Source organism: Otolemur garnettii, unplaced genomic scaffold (assembly GCF_000181295.1).
Source record: "Otolemur garnettii isolate 467f Iridium unplaced genomic scaffold, OtoGar3 scaffold00057, whole genome shotgun sequence".
Lineage (NCBI taxonomy): Eukaryota > Metazoa > Chordata > Mammalia > Primates > Galagidae > Otolemur > Otolemur garnettii.
This window is the reverse complement of record NW_003852452.1, coordinates 6,065,542-6,078,956: the sequence shown is the minus strand read 5'-3', so window position 1 is coordinate 6,078,956 and position 13,415 is coordinate 6,065,542. Positions and strand designations below refer to the sequence as shown.

Genomic DNA, 13,415 nt, shown 5'->3' with positions numbered 1-13,415 from the left:
TTGTTCCCCCCCATCCCCTTTGTTTTCATTTTATATTTTTCACTATCCAGAGAAGCAGACGGAGCTGAGCATTTACTATGCTGTACATTTTTTAAAGCACCTTGACTACAGAATTCCATTTAGCAAATCACAATTAATTAGAAAAAGTCAAAGGATTGCTGCATTTTAGTTTCATGACTCTCTACTTTCTAAAAGTTGTTCTCTTTTACATTAAAATTTTTTCACTTTTTTAAAATTTCAGATGAATATGAGGGTACAAATGATTAGATGACAATGTTTGCATTTGTTACAGCAAAGTCCCTGTTGTGAAGTTGTGTCCCACACCAAGGAGGTGTCCCCTGTACCCTTACCTTGTGCATATTAGGTGGGAGCACACTGATCCCCTCCTTCCTCCCCCCTTTCCTTTCTCTTTTCCCCCCCAACTTAAATTGAATTGAGTTTTTCTCTTATGCGGGTGTGTATTAGATCATCTACTGGCTTCATATTAGTATTGAGTACATTGGATACTTGCTTTTCCAATCCTGTGATACTTTACTAAGAAGAATGTGTTTCAACACAATGGCATTTTAAAATAGTTATTTTACTTCAAATGGAAATAGACAAATGAATATACAAGAAACTATACAAATCTCAAACGCTAAGGCATGATATTCAATGGAGATGAATTATTGAAGACCATATTATTGTGTTTAGTATTAAGCTGGTAAAAAAAAGTCATTGGTTAAATACAATTTGTCTATCAAGGCAAGTATATGCAATATTGTAGAGAATATATAATTTAAGTTTAACTTCGCATGGGTAAACTTTCGGCGAAAAAGAATGATATTTTTTATATTTCTTTTATGTCTTTATGTAAAGACTGTGCTAAGGGCCTTCCTTTAGTAGGAGGGAAGAGTTTTTAATTTTTGAGTGTTTTTATTTACAATGTGTATTTTCCTTGGATCTTTCTGTTCCTAGATTAGAATGATGGTGATCCTTATGGAGACTGTACTTGTGCTGTTTGCTCATTAGCATCAGGATTCAGTTACTGAAACCACTTGCCCAGGCGAATAGGCAGCTTAATTTGACTAATTAGAAAAACTTTTGTTATTTTATCTTAAATTCATCTTTAGTCTTAATTTATAAAAACAACAACATCTAGAGGCCTTGATCTTTGGCTTTTTGAAGGCTTCATTCATTTAAAGATTATTTATTTATTTATTTTGCAGGGGGGGTTTTCTTTTGGTTAGGACTGGGTTTAAACCCCCCACCTCCGGCATTTTGGGCCAGGGCCCTACTCCTTTGAGCCACAGGCACTGCTCTATCTTTTTTTTTTTTTTTTTGAGATGGTCTCACTTTGTTGCCCCCGATAGAGTGCTATGGTATCATAGCTCATACCAACCTCAGACTCTTAGCCTCAAGCAATTCTCTTGCCTTGGCCTCCCAAGTAGCTAGAATTACAGGTACCCGCCACAATGCTCGGCTATTTTTAGAGACTGGGTCTTGCTCTGGCTCAGGCTAGTCTCAAACCTCTGAGCTCAGGCAATCCACCCACTTCAGTTGCCTAGAGTGCTAGAATTACAGGCGTGAGCCACTATGCCCAGCTAAAGATTATATCTTTAAATCTCATTTTAAATTAATATAACTTAATGGAGCAAATAACCAAATGACTCACCAGATTATTTACAAATCCAAACATATGTGAAAAAATTAAATGATGGGGTATAACTTAATAATAGCACAAAGAAATTCTCAGCTATTTAAATAAAAATGCTTTTAAAAAAAGATTATTTAAATGTTTATTTTAATAAGTAAAATTTATACCTTTTAAAAATATGGCAAGTTGGATAAATCACAGTGTATCTGCAATACCAAATGTTGTATGGACTTGACTTGAAATATTTTAAGTATAATTTTTTACTTAATAAATGAGATGAGTGTACCTTTCTAAACAATCTATGAGATCTTGTACATAGTGCTAATATAAGAACAGTGTTTATAAGACAAACTAACATACATACTGGCAAAATTGAGGGGCTTTGATGAGTAGGGTGCTTTAAATAATAAATTCTCTGTAACATCATAGAGATGACATTAAAAATGTCAAAGTTTTATAACAGTCACTACTGAATTTGATTGCTAACTCATAATTTTAAGCATACTTAACACTGTAGTATACTCATTTAATGGAAGATTCTGTGAATTTTTGTGTATGTTAATATATCTTGTCCTTGCCTTTTTATTTTTATTTGCATAAGTGAGTTGTGAATATGATGTGTTTAATTTTTAAATAGATAGGGAGGTTTTTTTTTTTTTTTTTTTTTTTTAAGATCGATTTCCTTTGGAAGAAAATCCCCTACTAACACTGACATTTCCATTTGATTTTTTAGTATATATAGACTCTTGTACTTTCAAATTGATTCATATTTCAGTAGGTCATTTACAAGATGTCTATTCTTCTAACATAGTATGAAAAAGAAGATTGGATAAAAAAAAAATACTGCATTTCCAATAGCACTCTGAGGGCCTACTAAGCATTGCTCATTAAAGAGCATGCATTAGTGATACCAAGGTTTTATTTAATAGCTTGGAATTCTGCGGAGATCTGTGCAGATTTCTCTAAACACTTTAGATCTCCATGAATCCTGGAACTTTACTTTTTTGGTATGTTGCCAATTCATATTTCTGACTCATGAATTTAGAATGTTATAGATTACTTCTAATTATTGTTCAGATTCATTTAAATGTTTGATTTGCTAGTATATATTAATATTTCATCTTAACAATTTTGCAAAATTCTTTAAATTATTTCCCATCTCTGTAAAATATATCATCGGTATTTGTTCACCTTATTTTCTTGTAAAGATGTCATCACAGAAATGCCTATTTAGGAAACAGTGAAGGAAAATATGATTATACTTTAGTGTACTATGTGGTGAGTCAACTTCGCACTTAAAGCACCTTTTCATCAATATTTAAAATATCCCTTGTAACGTGTCCCTCACGATTTATTAATTTTATTTTGCATTGGCAATGTGTTAAAAATTCTGTTTTAAGATGTTAAGACAAAAGAAATTGACATTTTTTAATTTTTTGATTAAAGAAAAAATAGCCCTGGTAATCTCAATTAAAACAAATGCAGGGGATCAATAATCCATGAAATAGACTTTGGATGTGCATTAACTCAATCTGTGTCTCTAGAACAACGCCTCCAAGCTTTTGCTGGCCATTATGGAAAGCAGACACGACAGCGAGAATGCAGAAAGAATTCTTTTTAACATGAGACCCAGGGAATTGGTAAGAAATCTTTTAAAAAGCTGTGTTAACAATGTGTAGCCTAAAAGGGACAATTTCACCTTACACACATCAGAAAAAAAGTCTGGTGACTTTCCCTGCTCTCCCGAGGCGTAATGGAACACCGTGACCTAGCATCATGAATGACCTCTGAAGGGCCTGGGATGGCAGACGGACTTATGGCTTTAGTAATTGTACCCACTCCAAGCCCTTTTCTTAACCAAATTGTCACAGTCTACTAAACTATATGCAAATGTGTCTTGCTAGAAAAAAAGTCAGCTTTAATTTCATAGTTTATTGGCATATATGAGGAAGGTATGTAAAAAAAATAACCATACCCTTCAAAGATTTTATTTATACCGCTTACTGAAAAACAAAAATAAAACCCATATTGTTTGTAATCATTCTTGTCAGTGGAATGTTGTAGAATGCCTGGCCTAGAGGAGATTGTGAAGAGCCTTGGTAGAGATTCCACACAGATCGTTAGTGGGTCTGCCTAGGGTGGAAATTATATTTTCTTTGTTCCTCATAACATGCAAATTATGAATAAATGTAGGCATATTTTAGAAGCACTGGGTTTCAAGATCATTGAGGACAAACTCAAACCATATAGCTCCGTGCCCCAGTAACTAAGTCCCACTCTCATCAGAGCCATTGTTGGTGCTGTTGGGAAATCCTGTGGAAGGCTGGCATCATACTTTCTTGCTTTCACTTTACTGGTAAAGGATAGACTCAAGAAGGGCAGATAAGGAGAGAGAAAAGATGTAGTTTGATTTAAACATATATTTAATAAGAGGTTAGATCTCTAGGCAGTGGGTTAAGAGGAGCAACAGATGCCCTATGCTGTGGTTAAATGGGGCAATGAATTATGTATGTGTTCAACAACAGTATTACACAATAGGCCTTTGAACATACTGTTTGCTGGGAAGACCACACGTTACCTCCTTATCTACCACCTCCTTGTGGTCCACCCTCAGCCTCTTGCCTGTGTTAGGTGCACCTGTTCTGGGCTTTGTACGAGCCTCACACTTCGCTTTACCCCAGGACTAACTACTCTGTTGTGTTTTTCCCTTTATCTACTGAGTCTTTTATTGGAGAGTAAGTTCCCTGTGGGGAGATACGTTGTCTTGTCCACTGCTGGATCCTTAGTACCCAGTTCAGCATCCAGCACCATGTCTCCCTATTACCCAGTGGGCCTGTAATAAATAATTAAATCTGAGCCGGGTTCTTCCATCTTCTCCTAATTCATGGGATCTTTGGCACTATCAACATTCAAAAATCAAAGCCAAATTTCCCAAGGAAAACAATGGAATATTGCAGGAAAATTCTAACATGTTCATATCAACAAAGATGGTTTTCAAGGGCATTTTCATTTAGAGTACTTCTGTACTTTGGAGTCTCGTGAAGTGTCCCAGTGTTTAATTATAATTTATAAACACGTTAAAATGGATGTTGTTGTGGCATTTCAAACCCTTTTTGTTTTCGTCAATAGGTGGATGTGATGAAGAATGCCTACAACCAAGGATTGGAGTGTGATCATGGGGATGATGAGGGCGGAGATGACGGTGTTTCTCCAAAAGATGTCGGACACAATATCTATATTCTGGCCCATCAGGTGTCACATTTTATATCTTTATTTTATTTTGGTCACGTGTTGTGTCCATGGCTTATTGTGCTATTTTCAAGTTCTGGTCCCTTTATTTATTCAGCACTTGCTGTCCTATGTTTGAGCTAAAGAGAGGAGCCAACTCCCAGGATGCCTGATTATATACTTCAGAGACTGCTAGGGGGACAGGGCACAAGAAAATCATACTTGGCACCCAGAACTGTGAGGCCTGCAGGGAAGAGGCAGATGTTTGTCAGAGCCTGAGCAGTATGCAAACCTTGCCAGCAAACAGAAGTCCCCAAGGAGACAGGAGGAGAGGCTACAGGGAAGGAAGCATGGAGGAAGGGGTTCCCCAGCTCACATCAGGACAGAGCTGGCAGGCAGCCTCTGACCTCCTTGAATAATAAATTGACACGCTTTTTGCAGAAGCCTCAAAGTGGCAGCCTCTAATTGGTTTCCAGTGGTCTTCTAACAAAGATGAGGCTACATTTTACATTTTCTTAGAGGATTTATCTCCATTTTATAATTCACAAAAACAGGTACCTGTTGAGTATTATTCAGTAAATTTAATTCCTTAAACATGAAGATCAACTTTAAATTTGCATCTTTGTAGAGACAGAGTCTCAGTATGTCACCTTCGGTAGAGTGCTGTAGTGTCACAGCTTACAGCAACCTCCAGCTCTTGGGCTTAGGCGATTCTCCTGCCTCAGCCTCCTGCGTAGCTGGGACCACAGGCACCTGCCATAATGCCTGGCTAGTTTTTATTGCAGTTTGGCCGGGGCTGGGTTTGAACCCGCCACTCTCGGTATATGGGGCTGGTGCCCTACCCACTGAGCCACAGGCACCGCCCCTAAATTTGCATCTTCTAATGCAGATTTGTTTAGAAGTAAACAGTTGTAAATGTTTATCATCATTGATAGCTATAAAGTCAGATTCTGAGTAGATTTCTTTTTAAAGGAGGCCGTTTAGAGCTTTCTTATGCCCTCCTTTACTCTTTATATCACTTTCTAATGTATGTGAACGTGAGTGCAATTTTTACAAAAGTTTCTGGGAAGGAGTCAGATTCTAAAAGTTATAAACTACTGTTTTATAATATAGTTGACTCATTGAGAAGATTTTTAAGGTTTCTCATAGTCTGTTGAAATGATGTATGTAACAGAAAGAGGTAAGGGCCACTGAGTTAGAGCTACAAAGAAGAGCATTTCAGGTATTAAGGAACTAAAAAGCCAAGAGGAAGGACAGGTTGAAGGAAGCAGAAAATTTAGGATGTGGAAAAGGGGTCATTTTAGAGAGAAAGAGACATCAGATGACAAGAATTGAGCCAAGCTAGAAGAGAAGTGACCAGAGATTGAATGTGAGTGGAGAGAAAGAACTCCCAGGCTGAGAGTTAAAATCGTATTGGCTACCAGAATGAACACAGAAATGTGGTGACACAGTATGTGTAGAGGGTCAAAGAGAACTTTAGAAGCTGTGGCTTCGGTAGGGGAGAAGACAAGGAAGACTGGAGTAGAATGAGCAGTAATGAGCTTGAGAAGAAGGAATTAGGGGAATAGAGCCACTTCTGTTTCCTTGGGTGAAAGCTGGTCTTCACTCTGTCTGGGGAGGTCATTGCTCCCGTCCACGTGAGCAGCTCCATGAACAAAGCCTGACCGTGCAGTTGTTAAGTGGGAAATGAACAACCAGATCAGCTGAACTTGCTCCGGAGCCAGCAGAGTGGCAGATGTTTTGAGTCCCGATCACACCCATGTTCGTGGAGAAATTTTAAAAAGCCAATCCCAGATCCCCAGTACATAAAGAGTGACAATGCAGATGTCAAGGTCAAGAAAAGACCTATGTGAGGTCAGTTCACTTTTAAGCAGACTAGGTATAAGAGCAGAGAATGCCAATTTTTAAAAAGGCTAAACTGCATGTTGAGAAGAAAGGTGAAAGAGGATAAAGAACGTAAGAGCTGGTCACAGATGGAAAGATGACATAAAAAAGGAAATAAAGTAGCCTGGATATGAAGGAAGTTAGAAATGAAGATGGCATTCTGTTGGATTTGAGTTGGTTAAAGTGCTAAAGACAAGAACAGATGTACTCAAAGAAGAGCGTGGAAGGAAGGGGAATTCAGAAGTATTGAAAAGCAGAGAAGACCATGGAGGTGAAAAAAGCTTGAGTGGATGTATAGAGGCTTTTTAAACTCCCCAAATCAAAATCCTGGAAAAGCAATAGTTTGCAAGGCAGTGAAGGGACAACATAGAGATACATAAACAAATCCAGCCTTCAGGAGAGAGAACCAAGATCAGGCTGAGTAAAGGGAAGAAGGAAATTCTGAATTACTGAATGCTTTAAGCCTTGTGATTAAATTGTAAGAGTTTTTAGGAAATGCATGTCCATATGGGTCTCTTTTTGAACTCAAAGGTGGTATAGGAACAGAAAAATATGTGGACCCATTGTATGTAAGTGACAGTGTGGAGTTAAACAACTGTCAGCTTATTTTATTATAGTGGCATAAGAATTGTCACCTTGCTGTTTATAGAAGTATTCTTTGTGGGGTGACTCTCCTCCACCAATTGTTCATGAAAAATTATCAGATGTCACCGTGTTGTGTTGATCTTTCTCCAAGTGCCTCTTCTGGCTTTCTCTAGGTTGGGATATTATATGCATTTGGTTTCTTGGGAGGCCAACTGTGGCTGCCAAGTTCCTTATGGACACATTATCTAAATAGCTCGCACACCAAGGTACAAATGCGAACAAGCGGTGGTTGCAAGCTTTGCTTAGAAGTGGCCATGTAGTTGTGTACAGTGGTTTGACCAAGTCCAGTTTTCACTCTTTTTATTGTGGATGTGGAATCACTGGGCTCCTAAACGCAAATGACTGTGCAGATAGGTTTCTGCCTTTGCACAGTTCAGTAATTCCAAAACCAAGAGGCAGCTTCTTCCTTGTTTTACTATAATCATCTTGTGTACAGACAGGTTATTCTGGTGCACTCAGACTTTCAATTTTTGTTGTTTTCTTTTCATGGTAGTGAGGTAGTTCTGCTTTTCCTACCATGACATCCCTTTCGGCCCTTCCTGTGGTTAGTGTTACAAGAAACAAATAATGCTTCTTGTAAGCGTCTTGTCTGATCTACATAAAACTATAAATACATCAAAAAGGGAATTTCTTAACTTCTAATACTATGGTGTCAGCTGAGAATTTCCTTAAAATTCAGCCAAGCGTTCTTTTTAATCTGTGTCTTCTGCACACCATCCTTCTGCCTCTCTGCCCCATCTCTCTGCTCTGGTCTTGTTCTTTTATATTCTGGGTTCTTCCTATTCCTTCTCCTCTTTATTCCTGCTATCTGTGGAACAATGACTGCCCACAGTCTAGAGCAGTGTTCGTGACTGTGTATGTTTAGCATATGTGAAGCCATATTGTTTCTGTGGTCTCATGTAGCAATTTCTGTCTTTCTGTATGAGACCCTTCATTTAATGCCTACCTGGAGTTAGAATTGTACGGAGAAATGTTACATGCTTTGCAGAGTGCGAAGAAGTATTAGACAGCAAGCTGTGGAAAGCAAAAATAGCTCCTGGATCATAAGGCCAGAAAGAATGGATCATTTTAATTGGTTATACAAGACTCTTCAAAATACAGGCTTGAAAGAATTTTATGAGCACTTTCCCATATCACTAAATGGTCTTCAAAAATATAATTTTAATGTCTGCGTAATTGTTCATCATTTGAATGTACCATAATTTATTTAATCACTCCTTATTGTTAGACATTTAGGTTTCTAATATATTTGATATTATAAATTACGGTATGATTAACATCCTCTTACATTAATCTTTGTCTGCCACACTGATTAGTTCCCTAGGATAAATTCCAAGAAGTTTAATTACCAGGCCACAGGGTAGTGACTGTTTTATGGCTCTTGAGGTATATTGTTAAATTGTTTTCCACAGTTTATAATGGTACTTATCTTACTGAATCCAAAAATTATTACTATTTTAAAAAAGATCATTGCCAAAATGATAGTGTTTGGAAATAATGATTGCTCAACAAATGTTTGTTGAATGAATTAATGAATGCTAAATGAAAGGAGAATCGTGTTCTGTTTCATATCTTTTGGATTACTAGCAAAATGGACCATCTTATGATGTGTTCTGTAGTCATTTATATTTCTTCTGTGAATTAGTGGAAAATGTATTTATCCCTTCTTCTCTTGGTGTTCATTTTTTCTTACTGAATGAATTTTATCTAAGAATAATAACTCTTCATCAGTTATATTAGTTATATCTACTTCTTTCTTTGGCTTTTAATGTTTTAATGATAATTTTCTTTCACTACCTTGAGACTGGTTAAGCACTTCCCTAAATTTTCTTCTAGTGTGTAATGAGTTTAGTTTTGGTGTTTAATTCTATAATCTTTCCACATTATAATGCAGAAATAATAAGAAATTCAGTTCTGATCTAATTCTTCTCCAAAGACACATTCCAAGATTTAACAGCAAATTCCTACAGACCCATTAGGACAGTGTTTATAGGAATTATATGAGGGTGATATAAAGCTTGGGCCACAGAGAAAAGCTTTAGTAGAAGAAATGGAGCCAAAATCCAAACCACCTTCACAGCCAGACAAGGAACGTGAATGAGTGATCTGGGTGCAGTTGGGACTGGGATAGTCTGATGTCCCTCTTTCAAAGCAAGGAACCATTACTCATTTCTGCTGACTGGAAAATTGGAATGACAGGAACTAGATTTCCACTTCCCCCAATATTTCAAAAGATGCGTGAATTTTGAAATTTTTTTAAAATTTGGAATCTTCTAACTTAAATGTTGGCAACTCATTCAAGATTTTTAAAAACACTGAGCAGGCCAAACAAAACTCGCTGGCATGCTGAATTCAGCCCTCGAGACTTCAGTTTTCCACTTACACAGTAAGCGAGGTGAATTCCTCACTCATTCATTCATTCCACTGCATAGATGCATAGAGTGCTTCCTAGATGCCAGGCACTGTGCCAGGTGCTGGAACACAGCAGCAGAGAAGATCAACAGCAGGTCAGCTCAGGGAATTCACATTCTGGCCGGGAGCATGAAGAGCAGACAAATGAGAGAGATGGCAGTGAATGAGAAGAGGGTGTGGGGAAAGAAAGAAACTGGAGGCTCCCAGAAATTGGTTGATTTAGAGAGTTTTCTTTGAGGGGCTGAAATTGAAGCCAGATCTAAGTGAAAAAACAAAAGCCAGCAGTATGAAATTGGGGGAGGGAGATTTCAGGCTAACATCCCAGTGGCTTGAAAGTAGCCATGAGCCTGGCATGTTTAAAGGGGCAAACAAAGATGTGGGTAGTTTGACCTCTCACTCACCCCCAAACCAGCCGTTGGTACTTGAATATTATACTAAGCGCACGTAACACACCTCAGCTGCATTTTTATAAGCCAGTCATTCCAGCGCCATTTATTGATCACTTCGTAAGTTATGCTAGTTGCTAAGATGGAAAGGTGACTAAAGAAGCTTATGGTGAGGTGTATATAAGGGGAAGAGGGAGACAGAAAAATCATTATAATTAACGTAGTTGTATTACAATGGAGGTTTATACAAAATGCACTTCCTCTAGAAGGCAGGAGAGGCTTCATGGAAGAGATGACACTTGAACTGAATCTTGAAGCCTAGAATGGTGGGAGAAGACATTTTAGGCAGAGGAAACAGCTTCTGCAAAAATGCACAATTGGTATTTCAGAGAGGAACTTCTTTTGGTAATAGTGATAGGGATCTTTTGTAGCATTATATCTTTGTGTGAAATGAACGACAATTTTGAATTGAGTAAACTTATTGGTAACTGCAGTAGGCATTTGATAAATCTTGCACAAATGGGTGAATAAATGAAGAATGAATGAATGATGACTAGGAAACAATATATTCTAAAGCTTTGGTATTGTATAGTATGAGTATTATAATTAAAATCTGTATAAAGATACTGTCCTTTTATCATCAATACCGTGATCTAAGGTGGTGGTCCTTTCTGCTACTGGAGTATGAATTCCTTATGCACAGATACGTGTAAAATGTTTTTTATTTTTCTCTGTTCCCATGCCAAGTACAGTGCCTAGAATACAGTAGACACCCAAGAAGAGTTTAAGGAAATGATTTCTTGCAAAAATGTGTGCATACTGATAATATTTTATGTAATATGGGCACTATATAAGATTAATATTAAGAGAATTCTACAAAGCTGATATCGGCATTCTGGCAGTCAGGCATCTCATTCAACTGCTATTCACTTTCTTTTTAGTTTTATAGATCATTCTTTGCCAGTCTTGTCATTAGACTCTATATATACTGGGCCCTATAACATCTTCTCTCCTGCAAGGTACTTTTCTTATTTTTGTTCATGATGCCACATTTCATCAGCCATCTTGATGCCATCATTTTATCCTCCTATTATTAAAAATCATTTTAGTATGACCTTATTTCCTTTAAAATCCAAATTGAGACTTAACTACCCCATTTTCTAGATAAATTCCAACCAACAAATGATCTTTTCTTTGTTTTGAATTCTTACATTTGTTATGTTTACCCAAAACCACACATACAATTTTATACTAGCTTACGGTATATAGTATCCTAGGATTATTCTTTAATGGTTTCATGTAGGTGGGTCTTGGCTACTTAATTAGCCACAAAATCTGGGCAGCCGTGAGCCTCATTTAAAAAAAGAAACTTTCCACAAAGAAAAACATACTGAGAAAAAGTGCCTAGGTATAATAGATTTAATGCTTCTAATAGGCACTTACCTATTTTTCATTAAGCAACCAGGACTCTTTGGGTTATGGCCATTTAAATGACCTCTCAAATTCATCATTAATGGGGACAATAAAACATGAAATCTGGGAAATGGGTTGAAATTGGACTTCCTAGTTGTGAGTTTGGTGTAAGAATCATGAAGACAGGTTTAGTGGAGCCAATTATTCTTTGGCTTAACATACCATGTATGTTAGTTATGTATTTATCTCTGAGTGACGTAATTACTAGAGCAACATTTTGGCAATGTAGAAGGCTGTGTGGCTGTGGCTGTGACTTCTATTTGCTCTGACTTCAACTATATCCATTAAATTCAAAGTTTATTGGAGGAGCTAGAGGTATCAGGAAGGGCTTTTATGACCCCCCTTCCAAAGGGAAAGTGCATAGCATTTCCTAGCATATTTTAGAACCTTAGACTGTCAGGGATCCCGATCCCTAACCAAAGCCAATATGTGTATCTCTTCCTTAACTTCCGGAGAGGGAGTGAGAAAGAGAGGGGGCGGGCGATAGGAATGACCATGGTGTTTTAAGGTCTGGGATTCCTTATGTCATGCTGAAGAAATTTTCTAGAAGTCCTGATAGTCTCAATGTCCTGATAGTCTCAATCCATTTTTTTCTTTAAAAATTCTATTTCTGCCAGGTTGGTGTCTTACACCCGTAATCCTAGCACTTTGGGAGACTGCAGCCGGAAGATTGTTTGAGGCCAGAAGTTTGAGAGCAGGCTGGGAAACAGCAAGATCTTGCCTATACAAAATATTTAAAAATTAGCCAAGCCTGGTGGCACACATGTGTATGTAGTCCTAGTTACTCAGGAGGCTGAGGTAGGAGGACTGTTTAAGCCCAGGCATTTGAGGCTGCAGTGAGCTAAGATTGTGCCACTGCATTCTAGCAACAGAACAAGTATCTCCAAAAAAAAAAAAAAAAATCCTATTTCATAACTATAATTGCTTGAACTAGATTCATTTTAAGGGATATGCATATAAATTACTCTAAACAGCTAAATTTATCCTGAAATCATGTGAAATGTATAGATCACTCAGACTATTTACAGTGTTTTCCTTAGAGATTTTGCTGTACACCTCTTTGCGGCTTCTGTTTTCTCATGCTAATATGTAGTAATCAGCATGGCTTCATTTACTTCATTTGTAGAAGCAGAAGGAAGGGTTTGTAATTGGATACATAACTTCCATCTCTAATATCTTTGAAGAGTTTTAACTAACTTGCAATTACTTCATCTTTGTTATTGCTCATAGTACAGAAAGCAGAAAACACAGCTGGAGGTTCCCACTCACAGAGGCTAGAATGTTAGAATATGGTGCAGACAGCTCAGCTGTTATTCACCCTTGCACCCTGTATGTTCTATTTGAACTATTTATGTCACTCAGCTTCTCTGTCTTCAGCTTTTCAATCTATGAAAATATGATAGGTTTCCGTTAGCTACCTTTGCAAAGTAAACTTTCTGAAATATATATGCAGAGGTAGTAAGACTTGATTGCTCTTTAACTGGATGAGATTATGTTTGAAATAATGCAATGGAATAACTAATACGTGTCTATTCATTTATACCTTGTCAACTTACAAGAGGAATTTAAGGCTGAACAAGAAATGCACACGTATAATTAGACTGTTAGGATATATTATCAGGAGACTTGAAAAGGAAAGGGGTTCTAAGTATACTACGGGTCTTAGCTAATATTCTTAATGTTTATCAGTCATTGGTAGCTCTGAGCTTCTTGGGAACCAAGAATATAATTAATAACTATATTATTTATTA

General features: G+C 37.3%; 1 protein-coding gene across 1 annotated transcript in view; it reads left to right on the top strand.

Annotated features, from left to right (window-relative positions):
* The window catches only part of ITPR2 (inositol 1,4,5-trisphosphate receptor type 2), a 482,247-nt gene that overhangs the window by 339,275 nt on the left and 129,557 nt on the right, over nucleotides 1-13,415 (top strand). Inside the window, exons 44-45 of the mRNA XM_003792467.3 lie at nucleotides 3,181-3,276; nucleotides 4,766-4,888. Coding sequence (XP_003792515.1) covers nucleotides 3,181-3,276; nucleotides 4,766-4,888 — 219 coding nt within the window. The remainder of the gene's footprint in view (nucleotides 1-3,180; nucleotides 3,277-4,765; nucleotides 4,889-13,415) is intronic.